Source organism: Oscarella lobularis, chromosome 13 (genome assembly GCF_947507565.1).
Source record: "Oscarella lobularis chromosome 13, ooOscLobu1.1, whole genome shotgun sequence".
Taxonomy (NCBI): domain Eukaryota; kingdom Metazoa; phylum Porifera; class Homoscleromorpha; order Homosclerophorida; family Oscarellidae; genus Oscarella; species Oscarella lobularis.
Genome location: NC_089187.1, coordinates 646089 through 659487, shown reverse-complemented (window position 1 = coordinate 659487; position 13399 = coordinate 646089). Strand labels below are relative to the sequence as shown.

The following is a 13399-nucleotide window of genomic DNA, read 5'->3' as shown; positions in this document are numbered from 1 at the left end:
TCGATCCTCTTGCCAACAAGCAATCCCTCCACCGCGTGCCTCTCAACTAGCGCGAGAAGATCAAGGTTTGCTGTCTATGCGCATGCATTGCATGAGGTAGGCAGGACGGTTAGTTTAGAGCCTAAAACTAGGACCACAGTTAGCTCTTATTAGTCCATGATTCGTGCACGTGATTCTACACGTCCGGGAAACGTACAGAATTCTTTCCTTTCGAAACTGCAGGCTGCAGTAGCCGCAACGCTCATCTAATCGCGCCGCAAATGTAGCGAGCCTTAAACGCTAGTGAGCAGATAATCCCGCCGGGAACGTCAACAGCAAGAACTGAAATCACAAAGTACGGCAGACTACTGAATCCGATCGGAATCTCGTGCTTCGATCGCGCTCTATGCACGATCTCATTTTTGTTCAGGAGCGGTAGAGCGGCGAGGCGAGGCTCAATCGATCGACCCACTCGCCGATCTCGCGCCTCCGTGTTACGTCCGTTCGTGTGTCTCACTCTGCGCAGCCGTTCACGGGCTAGAATTGAAAGCAGCCGATGAAAAAGCGTTCCATCGTGTTCAGAAACTCTTTCTACCATGCGTTTATTCAGAGAAAAGATGTAAGATGTCGTGCATGGGGCCGGGGCCTGGTAAGGGGCCTCACTTAGAATTCCCTCTCGTCTCTAGGTTGCAGAAGCTCTACGAACTCTCAGCGGCTTTCGAAAACGTACTCGAAAGGTTAGGAACCGGAGCGATAAGAGCGTACAGTGTAGCAAGGCCTCTTTAGGATCATGCCACGTGCCAGAGTTTTCTTGAAGGATAAGACTTTCGTCCAGCGCTTCCCATTTATGCGCGAAACAAACTAAATTTCAAACCTCGCGAAGCAATTGACGAAACGCATCAGCTACTTTCAGGATTTTCAAGGTAAAATAATTATTATTGATTTCCCGTCGTGCAGCCTACGCCATAGATTATCGATTATTCTCTAGAGTTATCGCGGCTGATTCCTTCCTAGTGGAAACGGTTAAAAGAGAAACCATTCACAATGACGTCAACTGTCGCGGCCTTCAGGATTTCAAGGTATTTTATTATTGAATCCCTCGACCATTGTTTTGTCGTGTAGTAATTCCCCCAATCCGACGAGGCAGACGCAGCCATCCCTCCGGGCCGAGAGCGAAAAGAGGCCGCACCTCCGCCGGGGCGATGGAGCGGCCCTACTCTTGGTGGTACGAGTGATAACTACCATCCCCACTTGGGCAAGACGCTGTGGGCAAAATCGCGGTCCTCCCGGGTCTTGGGTTAATGACTCCCCCAGTGCCCCGGTGGCGAGGGTACCCCCCTTTGGCCTTAAAGGGGTATACTGAAGGCCCGAACCGGCGGGATGAATGGGTGATCCCACCTCCTTGGGAGCTGGAGGTTAACTCGTCTAATTTGCTCTCCTCCTTGCGGCTTGGGTGAAAGTCGCCCTGGATGACATGGGAGTATGTCACACCCCTTGGACCTGGGGGGAAGTTAGGTCCCGACTCACTCTCCTCAATGGGAGTGAGTTGAGAAGAGGACAAGGAGCGCCGAAGAAGACGCCGAGGACAATGGACAAGGAGCGCCAGGCCCACCTCCTCCTCTCATGTGGAGAGGAGGGGAAGCCGGAGGTGGGCAAAACTCGTCTTCCCTGTTTGGGGGAGGCGAGCAACGCAAGGAGGGAAGAGCACAGCATGGCGTCTTCTTGCGTGATAAACGAAGAACGTGTTTTCTGATTTGTACATACGGGACTTTATTAAATAATTTTTTGGCATGACCTTCTCTACATTTACTTGTCACGCGTTGTCGCAGCCCCAAGCTGTGCTGTAACGCGCGTCTTTAACTCGACACGTACTTCAGTCGCGCCTCATCGTGCTAGTACGCGCGAGGAGAGTTTTTGCGCAGCTTTTGCGAGCACGCAAAAGCCGCGCCTTGAGCGAGCGTGTAATATGCGCCTACTAAAACATTACTAAAAAAATCAAAGTCTACGTATGAAGTCTTTCTTCTCATCAGTTTCTTTTCTCCGTATATGCTTCAAATCTTGGTGACTAACAGCATCCAGATACTAGGAAGAAAACGGTTCGCATAAATAAAGAAGCACAACTTGACCTGAAAGCTCACCTCAGAGTATTCAATTGATTCAAGGAGTAGAACTTCTCATTACTTCATCGCAGCAGCTTCAAATCAGCAAAAGATTTGCAAAGGCATTCATCCTTATGAAAAAACAGTGAAAAATGATGGTGGAATGCATTACATTGCATACCTCATTTGCTTGAGAAAAAACATCTGATTGCTATACAGCTTCTCTCAAATACTAGAAAATAGAAAACCAAAATAGATCACATTAGTCAATTAAAGACTATATGCTACACCTAAATGACGGATTAGATTTTCGTTATAGAATAGCACCTAAATTACCTCCAAATCCATTGACCTAAAAAATCCTAAACTAATAAACCTATACTACACCTAAATGACGGATTACCAAATATTTGTTGTGAAATGACCCCTAAATTACCTCAAAATCCATTGACCTAAAATCCTAAACTAAACTAAAACCTATACTACACCTAAATGATGGATTAGCAAATAATTGTTATGAAATGACACCTAAATTACCTCAAAATCCATTGACCTAAATAATTATGCCTATATCCTAATCAACCTAAATTACCTCAAAAATCCATTGAAATGGTCTAACCGGGGTGGCGGCTGCCAGCTAAGCACGTTGGGGGAGGGAGCTACAAGTCTAACTAATTTTTCCGGACATCCACCCTATCCTACTGGCAGCCGCCCTAAACCCTAATGCAACGCACCGCGGTACCGTAGTTGCAGCGTAAGCACGAATGCAGAAACTGGTGGGCACTACAGTACAGCTTTTTGTTGTCCCTACTATGCTCCCTGCCGCGTACATAAGGGGACCCCATTAGCAATTTAGAGATTTTTTCAAAGCGGAGAGCTTCATGCCGTCGTTCCATTGCCTCGCGCTCACGAGCCCCCACCCGCCCCTTAATCGTTTAGATTCAATCAGAAATCGGTCTATGACTCAAGAGCAGAAGCAATGGACCAAACATGCAATTCACCAGATATGCACGCGGACAGAGGAGCACCCAACCCCCTAAGTGCACGTCCTACACCCAACCGTGGAGGACCCAAAGGAATGCGGTGCAAACCTGGCGGTCTTCTCTTCATCTGGCGGGAGATCTTTGCTATCTCCTCCCCCCGGCTCTATTACATGAAGACATCACATGACGACATCTTCCGGTCACATCAAGTGTTGACACTAATAAGAAACGCGATCCGAGTGACATTGACAGATGACAAAATCGTAGGCGTCGCTTACGTTTTTCGCAGCCGCATCGACGACTGGCCGCGTCTCGATCTGCTTCGATCCGCTTCGAGGAGCTTCGTCGCTTTTCTAAAAAAAAGATCGAAAACAAGCGTATAATGAGCGTCGTAGCGCCGAGGGGGGAGGGGGATCGAAGGCACTTACAGGCGAGTGGAGACGCCGTACGATCCTTTAGCGTCTCATGAAAACGCATCATCGCGCATAGCACTGCGCGATCTAGAACATTTGATCGTAGTAGAGTTCGTTCGTTGGCGGAAGAAGAGCGGGAACTTACCGATACGATGGCCACGTGGCGCTGCTGTCTTCGCGTCGATCGAGGCGCAATCCTTCGCGAAGGATCGCGGGCCTCCTGCGAAAAATAGGCGCGATAACATTCTTGGTAGAAATACAGCGTTTTTTTGGCTTTTACCGCTGTCTTCGGAGTCCCCGCCTTCGTTTTCGGTCCGCCGCGAGGCGGTGCGCCTTCTCGGCCGCCTCGGACGCGAAGATAAATGTGTCGTGGCCGCCTGCGGTTGGAATGGCTAACATAGATCCTCTCTCAACAAAGTACGGGCCGAGAATGAGCCAAAACAGAGGTCGAATGCGTGCGCTGTAACGCGCGTAGTAAGCCTATCACGTGAGTCAAGGCTTACGATTTTCCGTTCTCTCGCTTCGAAACGAACGTCGCCTGGTTCGAATATCCAATCGAATCGGGCGCTCAAATGCAATTATGTGAGAGCCAACCATAAAAAAATGTAGATTTTGCTTGACATGTAACACAGAACGATTTTTATCTCGCGAAAAAATTCGTGCAATGCTCAAACACGTCAACATGCGACGAATCTGCAGAAGTGAATGACGAGCCAGTATTTATTGATATAGGAATTTGGAATCTTAAAAATTTTCCAATACTTTTCAGACCGATACTATCGTAAGAGTTGATTTTATCAGCGCAACAGCACATAAAGTGACTTCTGCTTCAAAGCAGGCCAACTCCGTTCCTTTGCTGATGTCTGAAAAAATGGTATCGTCATTATATCAGCAAGGAAATCTATGGGCATTTATAACCCAAATAGTAAAATGCAATTGGATTGATAACGTTTTAAATTAAATTTCCTTTTCAGTTGCTTAGGTCGCTCCATTGGTGAGACGGTGACCGTGGAGAAATTTGAGGAGCAATCGAGCGAAGGTATTTCAAGTATAGACAAAAGCATATGTATCTGCCTTTTAGAGTGTGAAGGGGGCTGTGCGTCTGCGTCTGCTAAACCGTTCGCCTGCCTATACAAAATGAAGGGATCTCACACTGACTATATAGTATAGTGCTATAGTGAGTATAGTGCTAGCACCATGCACACTCTCGTTCGTTGACATTGCCATTGCACTAAGAATTTTGGTCCTCTTTAGCACGTTTTGCTAGAGGTGATCCAAAGGTTGGCGAGTTCCCGTAGACCAGCCAGTGAGTCACATGCCATCCTTTTCGAGGCAACCGAAATTTGATAATGATGCCTCTGTGACGAGCTGCAGTAAAAATGCTTTTGCTAGCAAATTAGATTCAGACACAAGTTAGCAGGCATACGTTGGGTCTTTGATGTCATTCTCCATGCCTAAATTAATTAGACAAGATTGTCAAACTCGGCGAACAACCTCAGGCTTCTGTTCACAAATAAGCCAGAATTAAGCATGAGAGGGCGGGTATAGTTGGCCAATCACAGTCAGTGCATAGACCGAAAGTAAAAATTCATGGCACTGTCTACAAGCTCGTTTTTGTCCACCTCGTTGCCATAGGATGGAACACGTACCTGTGTCCGGCAAACGTTGACTCTGACCAAAAATAACACAACACAACACAACACAACACAACACAAAAACAAATGAACAAACACAATCGTTCCACGTACAAATCAACAGACAAATGCTACTATTTAGACGGTTACATGCAAACAATTAGCCGGCCTTCCTAGAGTCCAAAGTTAACTATTTCTTCTTGCCGACTGCTTTTTGGCCAGCTTTTGTCATTCTTCCGCCTTTCAATTCGGCTTTGGTCACTTCTTTTATGATGCCCACGGCCACCGTCTGCTTCATGTCGTGCATAGCAAAACGCCCAAGCGGAGCAAATTGACCAAGGGGTTCGACGCACATAGGTTTCGTCGGAGTCAGCAAGATCATCGCCGCGTCGCCTGATTTGACCGATTTGGGATTGTCCTGGATTTTCTTGCCTGAACGACGATCAATCGTCTCTCTGATTTCGGTAAACTTGCAGGAAATGTGAGCGGTGTGGCAATCAACCACGGGAGTATAGCCAGCATGAATCTGACCCGGATGATTCAGGACAATGACCTGAAAGAACACAATACGTACAGCAACAAGAAAGAATGCATACATGTATGTATCGATATCATGTATACGTATAATACCATTGATGTTTACCTGAGCGAGGAAATTCTCTGCTTTCCCTGGAGGATTATTCTTCGAGTCACCAGCCACGTAGCCGCGCTGAAGTTCCTTCACCAAGACGTTTTCCACGTTGAATCCCACATTGTCACCGGGCACGGCTTCACCTTTAGGTAGGCTTTTGTTATGCCTTTGAAGCGAATTCACTTTGGCAGTTAAATTCACCGGTGAAAAGGTGACGACCGCTCCGGGTTTCAGCGTGCCGGTTTCGACGCGTCCTACGGGAACAGTCCCAACGCCGCCGATCTTGTACACATTATGAAGCGGAAGACGCAGAGGCTTGTCTGTGAGACGCTGTGGTGGCAGAATGACATCCAAAGCCTCAAAAAGTGTTTTTCCACGTGCGTTTCCCTCTTTTCGTTCGAGAGACCAGCCTTTGTACCAAGGCATTTTATAGCTGGGCTCCATTATGTTGTCACCGTGCCAACCGGAGAGCGGGACAAAAGCCACGGCATTGGATTGTAGCCGATTTTTTTATGTAACCGCTGACTTCTTTTTGGATTTCTTCAAAGCGAGCCTAGATGGAAGGAAAGCGGAAATGTGGTTACATCAACGGCGTTGAATTCCTCTCCTATACCTGGGAATAAGGTGGCTCGGTGCAGTCCATCTTGTTGGCGCAAACAATGAGCTGTTTTACACCGAGCGTATAAGCCAGAAGCGCGTGTTCACGAGTCTGCCCGTTCCTTGAAATGCCTGCTTCGAATTCGCCCGTACTTGACGCAACAATGAGCACGGCGCAATCCGCCTGCATGCATAAAGCACGCAAAAACCGCGTATAAAAACGTGGCGTTGCAACCCGTGCGCTCGTACCTGAGACGCGCCCGTGATCATGTTCTTGATGAAATCGCGATGACCCGGTGCGTCGATGATCGTCACGTCATAATAGGTCGTTTCAAATCTCGCCAGCGCGATATCAATCGTGATGCCGCGTTCGCGTTCAGCTTTGAGCTTATCAAGCACCCACGCGTACTTGAAAGATCCTTTGCCCATCTTCACCGAAAAAGAGGTTAGGAGGAGAGAAATCAAACTGTGGTCATGCAAGTACCGCAGCGGCGTCCTTTTCGTACCCCTGTATTGTCCCCTTCTCAATGCCGCCGCACTTGTAGATCAAGTGACATGCTACTGTTGACTTTCCCGAGTCAACGTGACCGATGACAACGATGTTGATGCGGATTTTTTCTTCTCCAGGAGAAGGCCTGCAGGTTAGGGGGAGTCCTAATGCGCCACCATTCCTCGCACCCTACATGAGAACATATGTATAGGATGATTGCTTTCTCCGTGCACTGTAACGTCCCGTCCACGTGCTCTGACACAAATCTACTACATCTTATAGATTCGCCGTCAGCTAGACGCTGAACGGGTGAAAGAAATAGAAACAATACCGTATATACAAGACTTCTTTTGTGCAACGATACTGACTGCGAATCTTGGAATGTGATTAGAGCGTTCAGTTTAAAACTTTATGCGCTGCATGCGCAGGTCCACCCACGCGATTTACAGACTATTGGCTTTATACAATTCGGGACTTACTGTATATCTGATTAAATTAATTATTCAATAATAACCTAGCAACTCACCGTTTGCGTGTGTTTTGGCAAACTTTTTGAAGAGCTGCCACTTCCCTGGGTCGACGAGTAAATCTACAAAAACAATGGTTGTAAGAGTTAATTAAAGTATGAAATATTTAAAAGTTGGCAGAAACGTAACGTTAACACAGCCTAACATCACAGTTCATAAAATATTTTTTGATGTCAATAACTCTTATCCAACAAATTGGAATCTACTGCACGCAGATGCATGGCGGTGCAACAACAGTCGCTGCCAATCGAAAGACGCTAGCCTGAAGACATTGGTTTAGCCATATTACTACAAACATTGCTGCTCAGTAGTAAAAGGCAAAGCTTTGCATTTGTGAGGAAGACAAACAAATGCTGCGCAAACATGTATTAGGTAACTAAATTTTCTTAAGTCATAATTGGGTATTTCTATTTCAAGAGCTAATCTTTTTCCCTGTCGGCACATTAGTAGGCCCAAGGCGAGGAGGTTTTTTCGTTATTGTAAATATCTCAACAGTCAACACTACGTAAATCCTTGCCTCCTTTTTGGGATGACTTGATTAATTAAAGGCGACAGGGATGAACCAATAGTACAGGCACTTTTCACTCACGTCTGATTGCCAGCCGCCGTATCCTCCAAGGTCTTCCGATTCTGTCTAAAATAGCTACAGTCAACCTCATAATCCATTTTGTAACACTTGAGCAATCTTAGCCAATACTGCAGACACTCTCTCACCTTTTTTGAGACGTCTCTTCCACGGTAGTCATTCGATTCAGTCTAAAATAGCTAATCAAACTCATAATCTATGTACCTACGCAGACTTCCTCTAACCTTCGTACTGCCTCTGACATAGTATGTCGGTTTGGTCTAAAATAAATTTTTCACTAAAAACAATCTTTGAAGTAGACAGGAAAGATGCTTGAAAGCGTTAACAATACTGCTTCTTTAGAATTTACTTAATTTGAGTCAAATAAGAACGTAAAATCCGCTTAGTTAGAACATGGTTAGACACTAATTGCCCTAAAAGCAACAAAGACAGGCTAGATATCTCAGCAGGGAGTCCAAGACCACGGACTTCAACCTGGCGTCTTTCTAATACTTTATGTCGTTAATTACTGTATCAAATACAATAGATTTATAAGAATCTCATGCATCATTTGTTTCTTACGTCCGTTACGGGATTTCTGCCATAAGAGGAATGACCTGCAGCAGCCATCTATGCATAAACAACAGTCAGTTCACTTGCCAGCAGAAAAATTTAATACAATTTCCAGACTTTTCAACTATCAGCGTTCGGATTACATACGGCCACCCTGGACCCACCTCTCTAACGTGGCTTTTCAAAGCAAGGTTCTCAAACAGAATATACCAAAGCAAAAAATCTATTTTGACTGTCTTATCATGCAGAATAATTGAAGCTGGTACGCTGTCTGACAATAGCTTGTACACAGCAACAATGGAATTTCTTACTATCCGTCGGCCAGGATTTTCTAACGGTCCGGCTTTAGCGATCTGCAACGACAGCTACTGTTGCGGCTTCATGTACCAAGAAAACGGAAACGTCTACTCGCACGGTGGTTCTAGTGCAGGCAATACTTGCTCCCGTGACGACTTTACCGTCCTGCGCACTCAGCAAAGCAATAGCTGGCGTATGAAATTGGAAATTCACCCAAATCGCACTGTGGGAGTCACGTATGCAGGCACTGAAGACGCAATCGTGCATGAGTACAGCCATGTTCTGAAGCCAAGCAAAGGGCTGTCGTTTCACGTGTGCCGACCCGGTACCCACGAGTTCTACCAGTTCCGTCTCTTCGAAATTGCCCTAAAGAAGATAACCTAAAGATCAACTGGCGATTCTTCATAATCTCACTGTCTCGTGCTTCATTTAGATGATAGGAAATATTAGCTTCTTGCATGACTACTCTCTGCCCTGTAGTTCTTCTACGTTTGTGCGTTTGTGCTGTGGTGTCCACCTACTTCTTTGATGTCGTTCCATGCCGAAAATAGGCAAGATTGTCGAACTCGACGAGCATGGAACGCTTTTTCACTTCATAGACGTCACGTTAACTAGCAGGAGCACGAGTGGGAAGGCTAAGCGAATCCTGCAGCGAAAGCACTCGTATCCCGTATTAGACGACGCACCTACGGGAGGCAAAATGGCAGAAAACGACGCAAAGACGACGAAAGCGGGCCCGACAGAGTTTCGAAACTGGATCAAAGCGGACGGATCGACCGATTTTCTCCCAGAAGCCGATCGCTATCATCTCTTCGTCTCTCTCGCCTGCCCCTACGCCCATCGAACCCTCATAGCCCGGTAAGCAAGGCAACCCGAATAAGCTCTCTCTCAATCGAATCAAAATCTAGCAAACTCAAAGGTCTAGAACGCGTCATTCCTATCACGATCGTCGATTGGCTGCTCGATTACGAGAAGGGCTGGTCTTTCACGGACGCCAAAGCGAAATGTTCGCTCGAGCCCTACTACGGTTTCACGCACTTGCGTCAATTCTATCTCAAAACGGCGTCCGACTTCGCCGGTCGCGTCACGGTTCCCGTATTGTGGGATCGTAAGCGCGAGACGATTTGCAGCACGGAATCGGCCGAAATAATTCGCATGTTCAATTCGGAATTCAATGAATTTTCCGAAAAGCCGGAGCAGCGCGATTTGGATTTGTATCCGGTCGAATTGCGAGAGAAAATTGATGAGATGAATTCCTGGATGGGAAAGTAGCGAAAAAACAAAATTTTAATTTTTTTGTTTATATCTAATTATATCTGTTTCTAGTACTATCAATAGTGGAGTTTACAAGTGCGGCTTTCACTGATGCTCAGGAACAGTATGACGTCAATGTGAAGATATTGTTCGAAAGTCTGGATAAGGTGAGTTGAAAGAATGTTGAATTTTATTTCTATTTTTTATTGCGTTCAGGTGGAGGGGATCCTTGCCAAGAGTCGCTATGTTTGCGGTGGTCGGCTCATCGAGTCTGATATTCGACTTTTTGTCACCCTCATTCGATTTGATCACATGTATCACGGTCATTTCAAGGTACTATACGAATGCGATTTGAAAATCTATATCCTCTTTCTTTTTCTAGTGCAATAAAAAGCGAATTGTTGACTATCCCAATATTTGGGCATACACACGTGACATTTACAACACGATGGGAATTGGAGAGACGGTTGACTTCGATCACATACGTCGTCACTACATGGTTGGTTCGTTGACGTGCTATTTCTAAACGATAGAGAAATTGTTGATTGGTTTAAAGGAAAGTCACGTGGGTATTAACCCAAGGAGAATTGTCTCCGTCGGACCAGATCTCGATTTCACTGGAAGAGACAATATATAAGAAGAGAAAGAAGCATTTGATGAGCATTCACCGGATCTCCCGCCTAATAAAATGCAAAGTAGGAAGGGAAGACGTCAGCAGCGGTCAGCTGAATGGGAGTAAAGCAAGGTGTGCTGTGGTGGATGCGCTAAATTAATATGCGTGCCAAAAATTGGAAGACCTCCAAGGTTTCGCGACGCGTGTGCTCTCCGCAGGAAACGTCACGGCATTTCAAGCATTCCTGAAGGCGTCGGTGCAACATCACCTCCACTCGTATCTCCTACGCGCTCTCTCTCTACGTCTTGTGGTCCGCCGGAAACTGCCACCCACCTATTAGTAACTCTAAGATGGATTTGCGGAGCTACGATGAGGTGGCTCACATACGGAGAGTTCTGCTGAATCACTTCAGAGGATTGACAATCCTTCACCTCGTACATCAGACGAATTTATGAAAAACAAGGTGGAAAACGAGTCAGTACCCACTTAACTATGCACAGACTACCATTTAACGTGACAAAGAGACTTCTTAACGAACGAATTACGTACCCTTCCTTGCTGGAATGAGCATCTTTTTGAACTCATCAACTCTCAAGGTGGACGAGGAAGGGGGTGAGTCAGTGTGCAGGAGGACCACCGTTGGGCCATTTGATGATACCGACTCGTTGATCGTGGATTGCAAGGTGTGTAAACATACGTGACGGCGAAAGGGGATGAAGAACGACTTGCTCTCATCGAAAGCATTTGAGACGAATTAAATAATTAATTAATCGTCGGGCATCGGATACATCTGTGAACGGAGTTTGTTCAATCGATCAAGCGATTCAGGTTCTGGAAGAGAATTACGATCTAGCATTTGATGAGCATTCACCGGATCTCCCGCCTAATGACATGCAGTCAGCTGAGTGGGAGTAAAGCAAGGTGTGCTGTGGATGCGCTAAATTAATATGCGTGCCAAAAATTGGAAGACCTCCAAGGTTTCACGACGCGTGTGCTCTCCGCAGGAAACGTCACGGCATTTCAAGCATTCCTGAAGGCGTCGGTGCAACATCACCTCCACTCGTATCTCCTACGCGCTCTCTCTCTACGTCTTGTGGTCCGCCGGAAACTGCCACCCACCTATTAGTAACTCTAAGATGGATTTGCGGAGCTACGATGAGGTAGCTCACATACGGAGAGTTCTGAAAGCGGGACAGCAGCTGAATCACTTCAGAGGATTGACAACCCTTCACCTCGTACATCAGACGAATCTATGAAAAACAAGGTGGAAAACGAGTCAGTACCCACTTAACTATGCATAGACTACCATTTAACGTGACAAAGAGACTTCTTATCGAACGTGAATTACGTACCCTTCCTTGCTGGAATGAGCATCTTTTTGAACTCATCAACTCTCAAGGTTGCCGAGGAAGGGGGTGAGTCAGTGGAATGCAGGAGGACCACCGTTGGGCCATTTGATGATACCGACTCGTTGATCGTGGATTGCAAGGTGTGTAAACATTCGCCACCACCCCCATGTCACGGTGTATATAAGAAAGGAGCGTCTACCCCAAGACTTCAGTTGAGGCTTGGCGATCAAGAAGACATTATCTGTAAACTTTCGTAGGCGATATACTTCAATAATGAATCTCCTTCCACCCGAAATAGCCGAGGCTATCAAAGAAAGTGCCTGGCAGGCCGCTGTGTCCGTCAGCAACGAACGATTCGGCAAGACATCGACTGCTAAAGAAGCCAAAGCCAAGTGGCAAAACAGCGCTCAGGCAATGAAAAAAGCCGGCGAGAAAGTCATCTCTCCGGAAACGTGTGAAGACCTCAAGAATATGTTCTGGCGCTCAGCATGGCATACATCTAACACGCGGAAGGGCTATGACTCAGACGCTAAAAAGGATATCGGTATTGTCGAGGAATGCTACGACAAAATTTGCAAAAGAAATGAGTTCAGCGGAAGTCTCGCTTCGAACCTGAAAGATCTCGGTCTGACAGCCGGATGGTACTGGGCCCACAATCTCAAAGGCGACGATGAAGCCGGTGCCGACAAAGCCAAGTTCGAAGCAGTTTACGAGAAAATTGCAGGAGAAGTAAAGCTCGTCGACATCAAGTTTCTCACTGACAAAGCTAAGCTATTGGGGCAGAAGCCGATCGTCGCTTCTCATCAGACGTTCGTCAATGACGGCGACCTCGAGCAAAGCAATGAATTGAAATTCTCCTTTTCGGAAGGTACAACGAGCTCTTGGTCAAACACTTTTGGCTTCAAATTTGGAGTTACTGCTGAGTTCAGCGCCGGCTTTCCGCTTGTTGCCAAAGCCAAATACGCGCTTTCATTGGATATTTCCGATTCGCAGTCATTCTCCGGAGGAAGCAGTCAGAGCAAGTCGAAAGATTACACATATCCGCTCAAAGTTCCGCCCCATTCTACCTACGAAGCAACGGCAACGATCAATGAAGCCCAAATGGATGTCCCTTACGAAATGATATACGATTTTGGCGGCAAGAGAATTTCGCTCTTCGGAACGTGGAAAGGAGTGGCGACCAGTGAAGTAAATTACGTCGTAAAACCGGTCAAAAAGTGAACTCCGAAAACCTGACTCAACTCGAAGTGTTTGTTTTTTCCTTTGTTGTACTGTTTTTGCTACGCTAGCGGGACATCTGTTGAATGTTGGTGCGAGTACTGCAGCTGTTTGTGATGTGTTAACTGTCAGCAATGTAATTTTCCAATCCGATAGTCAGGAAGCCTGGGCCAATTT

General features: G+C 46.3%; 1 protein-coding gene, 2 long non-coding RNA genes and 1 pseudogene across 3 annotated transcripts; 2 read left to right on the top strand and 2 right to left on the bottom strand.

The window, feature by feature from the left end:
* The first annotated feature begins 199 nt into the window (after positions 1-199).
* Positions 200-1819, top strand: LOC136194962 (uncharacterized). Its single transcript, XR_010671736.1, has 5 exons — positions 200-334; positions 410-598; positions 666-716; positions 766-902; positions 968-1819. It is a non-coding gene; the product is annotated as an uncharacterized lncRNA (long non-coding RNA).
* Positions 1731-3892, bottom strand: LOC136194961 (uncharacterized). The gene is made up of 7 exons (XR_010671735.1): positions 3755-3892; positions 3620-3694; positions 3490-3561; positions 3340-3414; positions 2260-3279; positions 2118-2209; positions 1731-2061 (listed from the first exon to the last, which is right to left on the bottom strand). It is a non-coding gene; the product is annotated as an uncharacterized lncRNA (long non-coding RNA).
* A 1194-nt stretch (positions 3893-5086) lies between these two features.
* On the bottom strand, positions 5087-11933 carry LOC136194939 (elongation factor 1-alpha-like). Its single transcript, XM_065984198.1, is given in 17 exon segments — positions 5087-5661; positions 5752-6230; positions 6233-6253; positions 6256-6292; positions 6353-6520; positions 6586-6765; positions 6821-7015; positions 7353-7415; positions 7943-7987; positions 8068-8109; positions 8164-8199; positions 8501-8548; positions 8803-8844; positions 8906-9154; positions 9203-10564; positions 10620-11774; positions 11829-11933. Coding segments are annotated over 15 exon segments (1983 nt in total). The 5' UTR covers positions 9218-10564; positions 10620-11774; positions 11829-11933; the 3' UTR covers positions 5087-5298.
* LOC136194940 (glutathionyl-hydroquinone reductase YqjG-like) lies at positions 9461-13391 on the top strand (annotated as a pseudogene).
* The last annotated feature ends 8 nt before the right edge of the window (positions 13392-13399 follow it).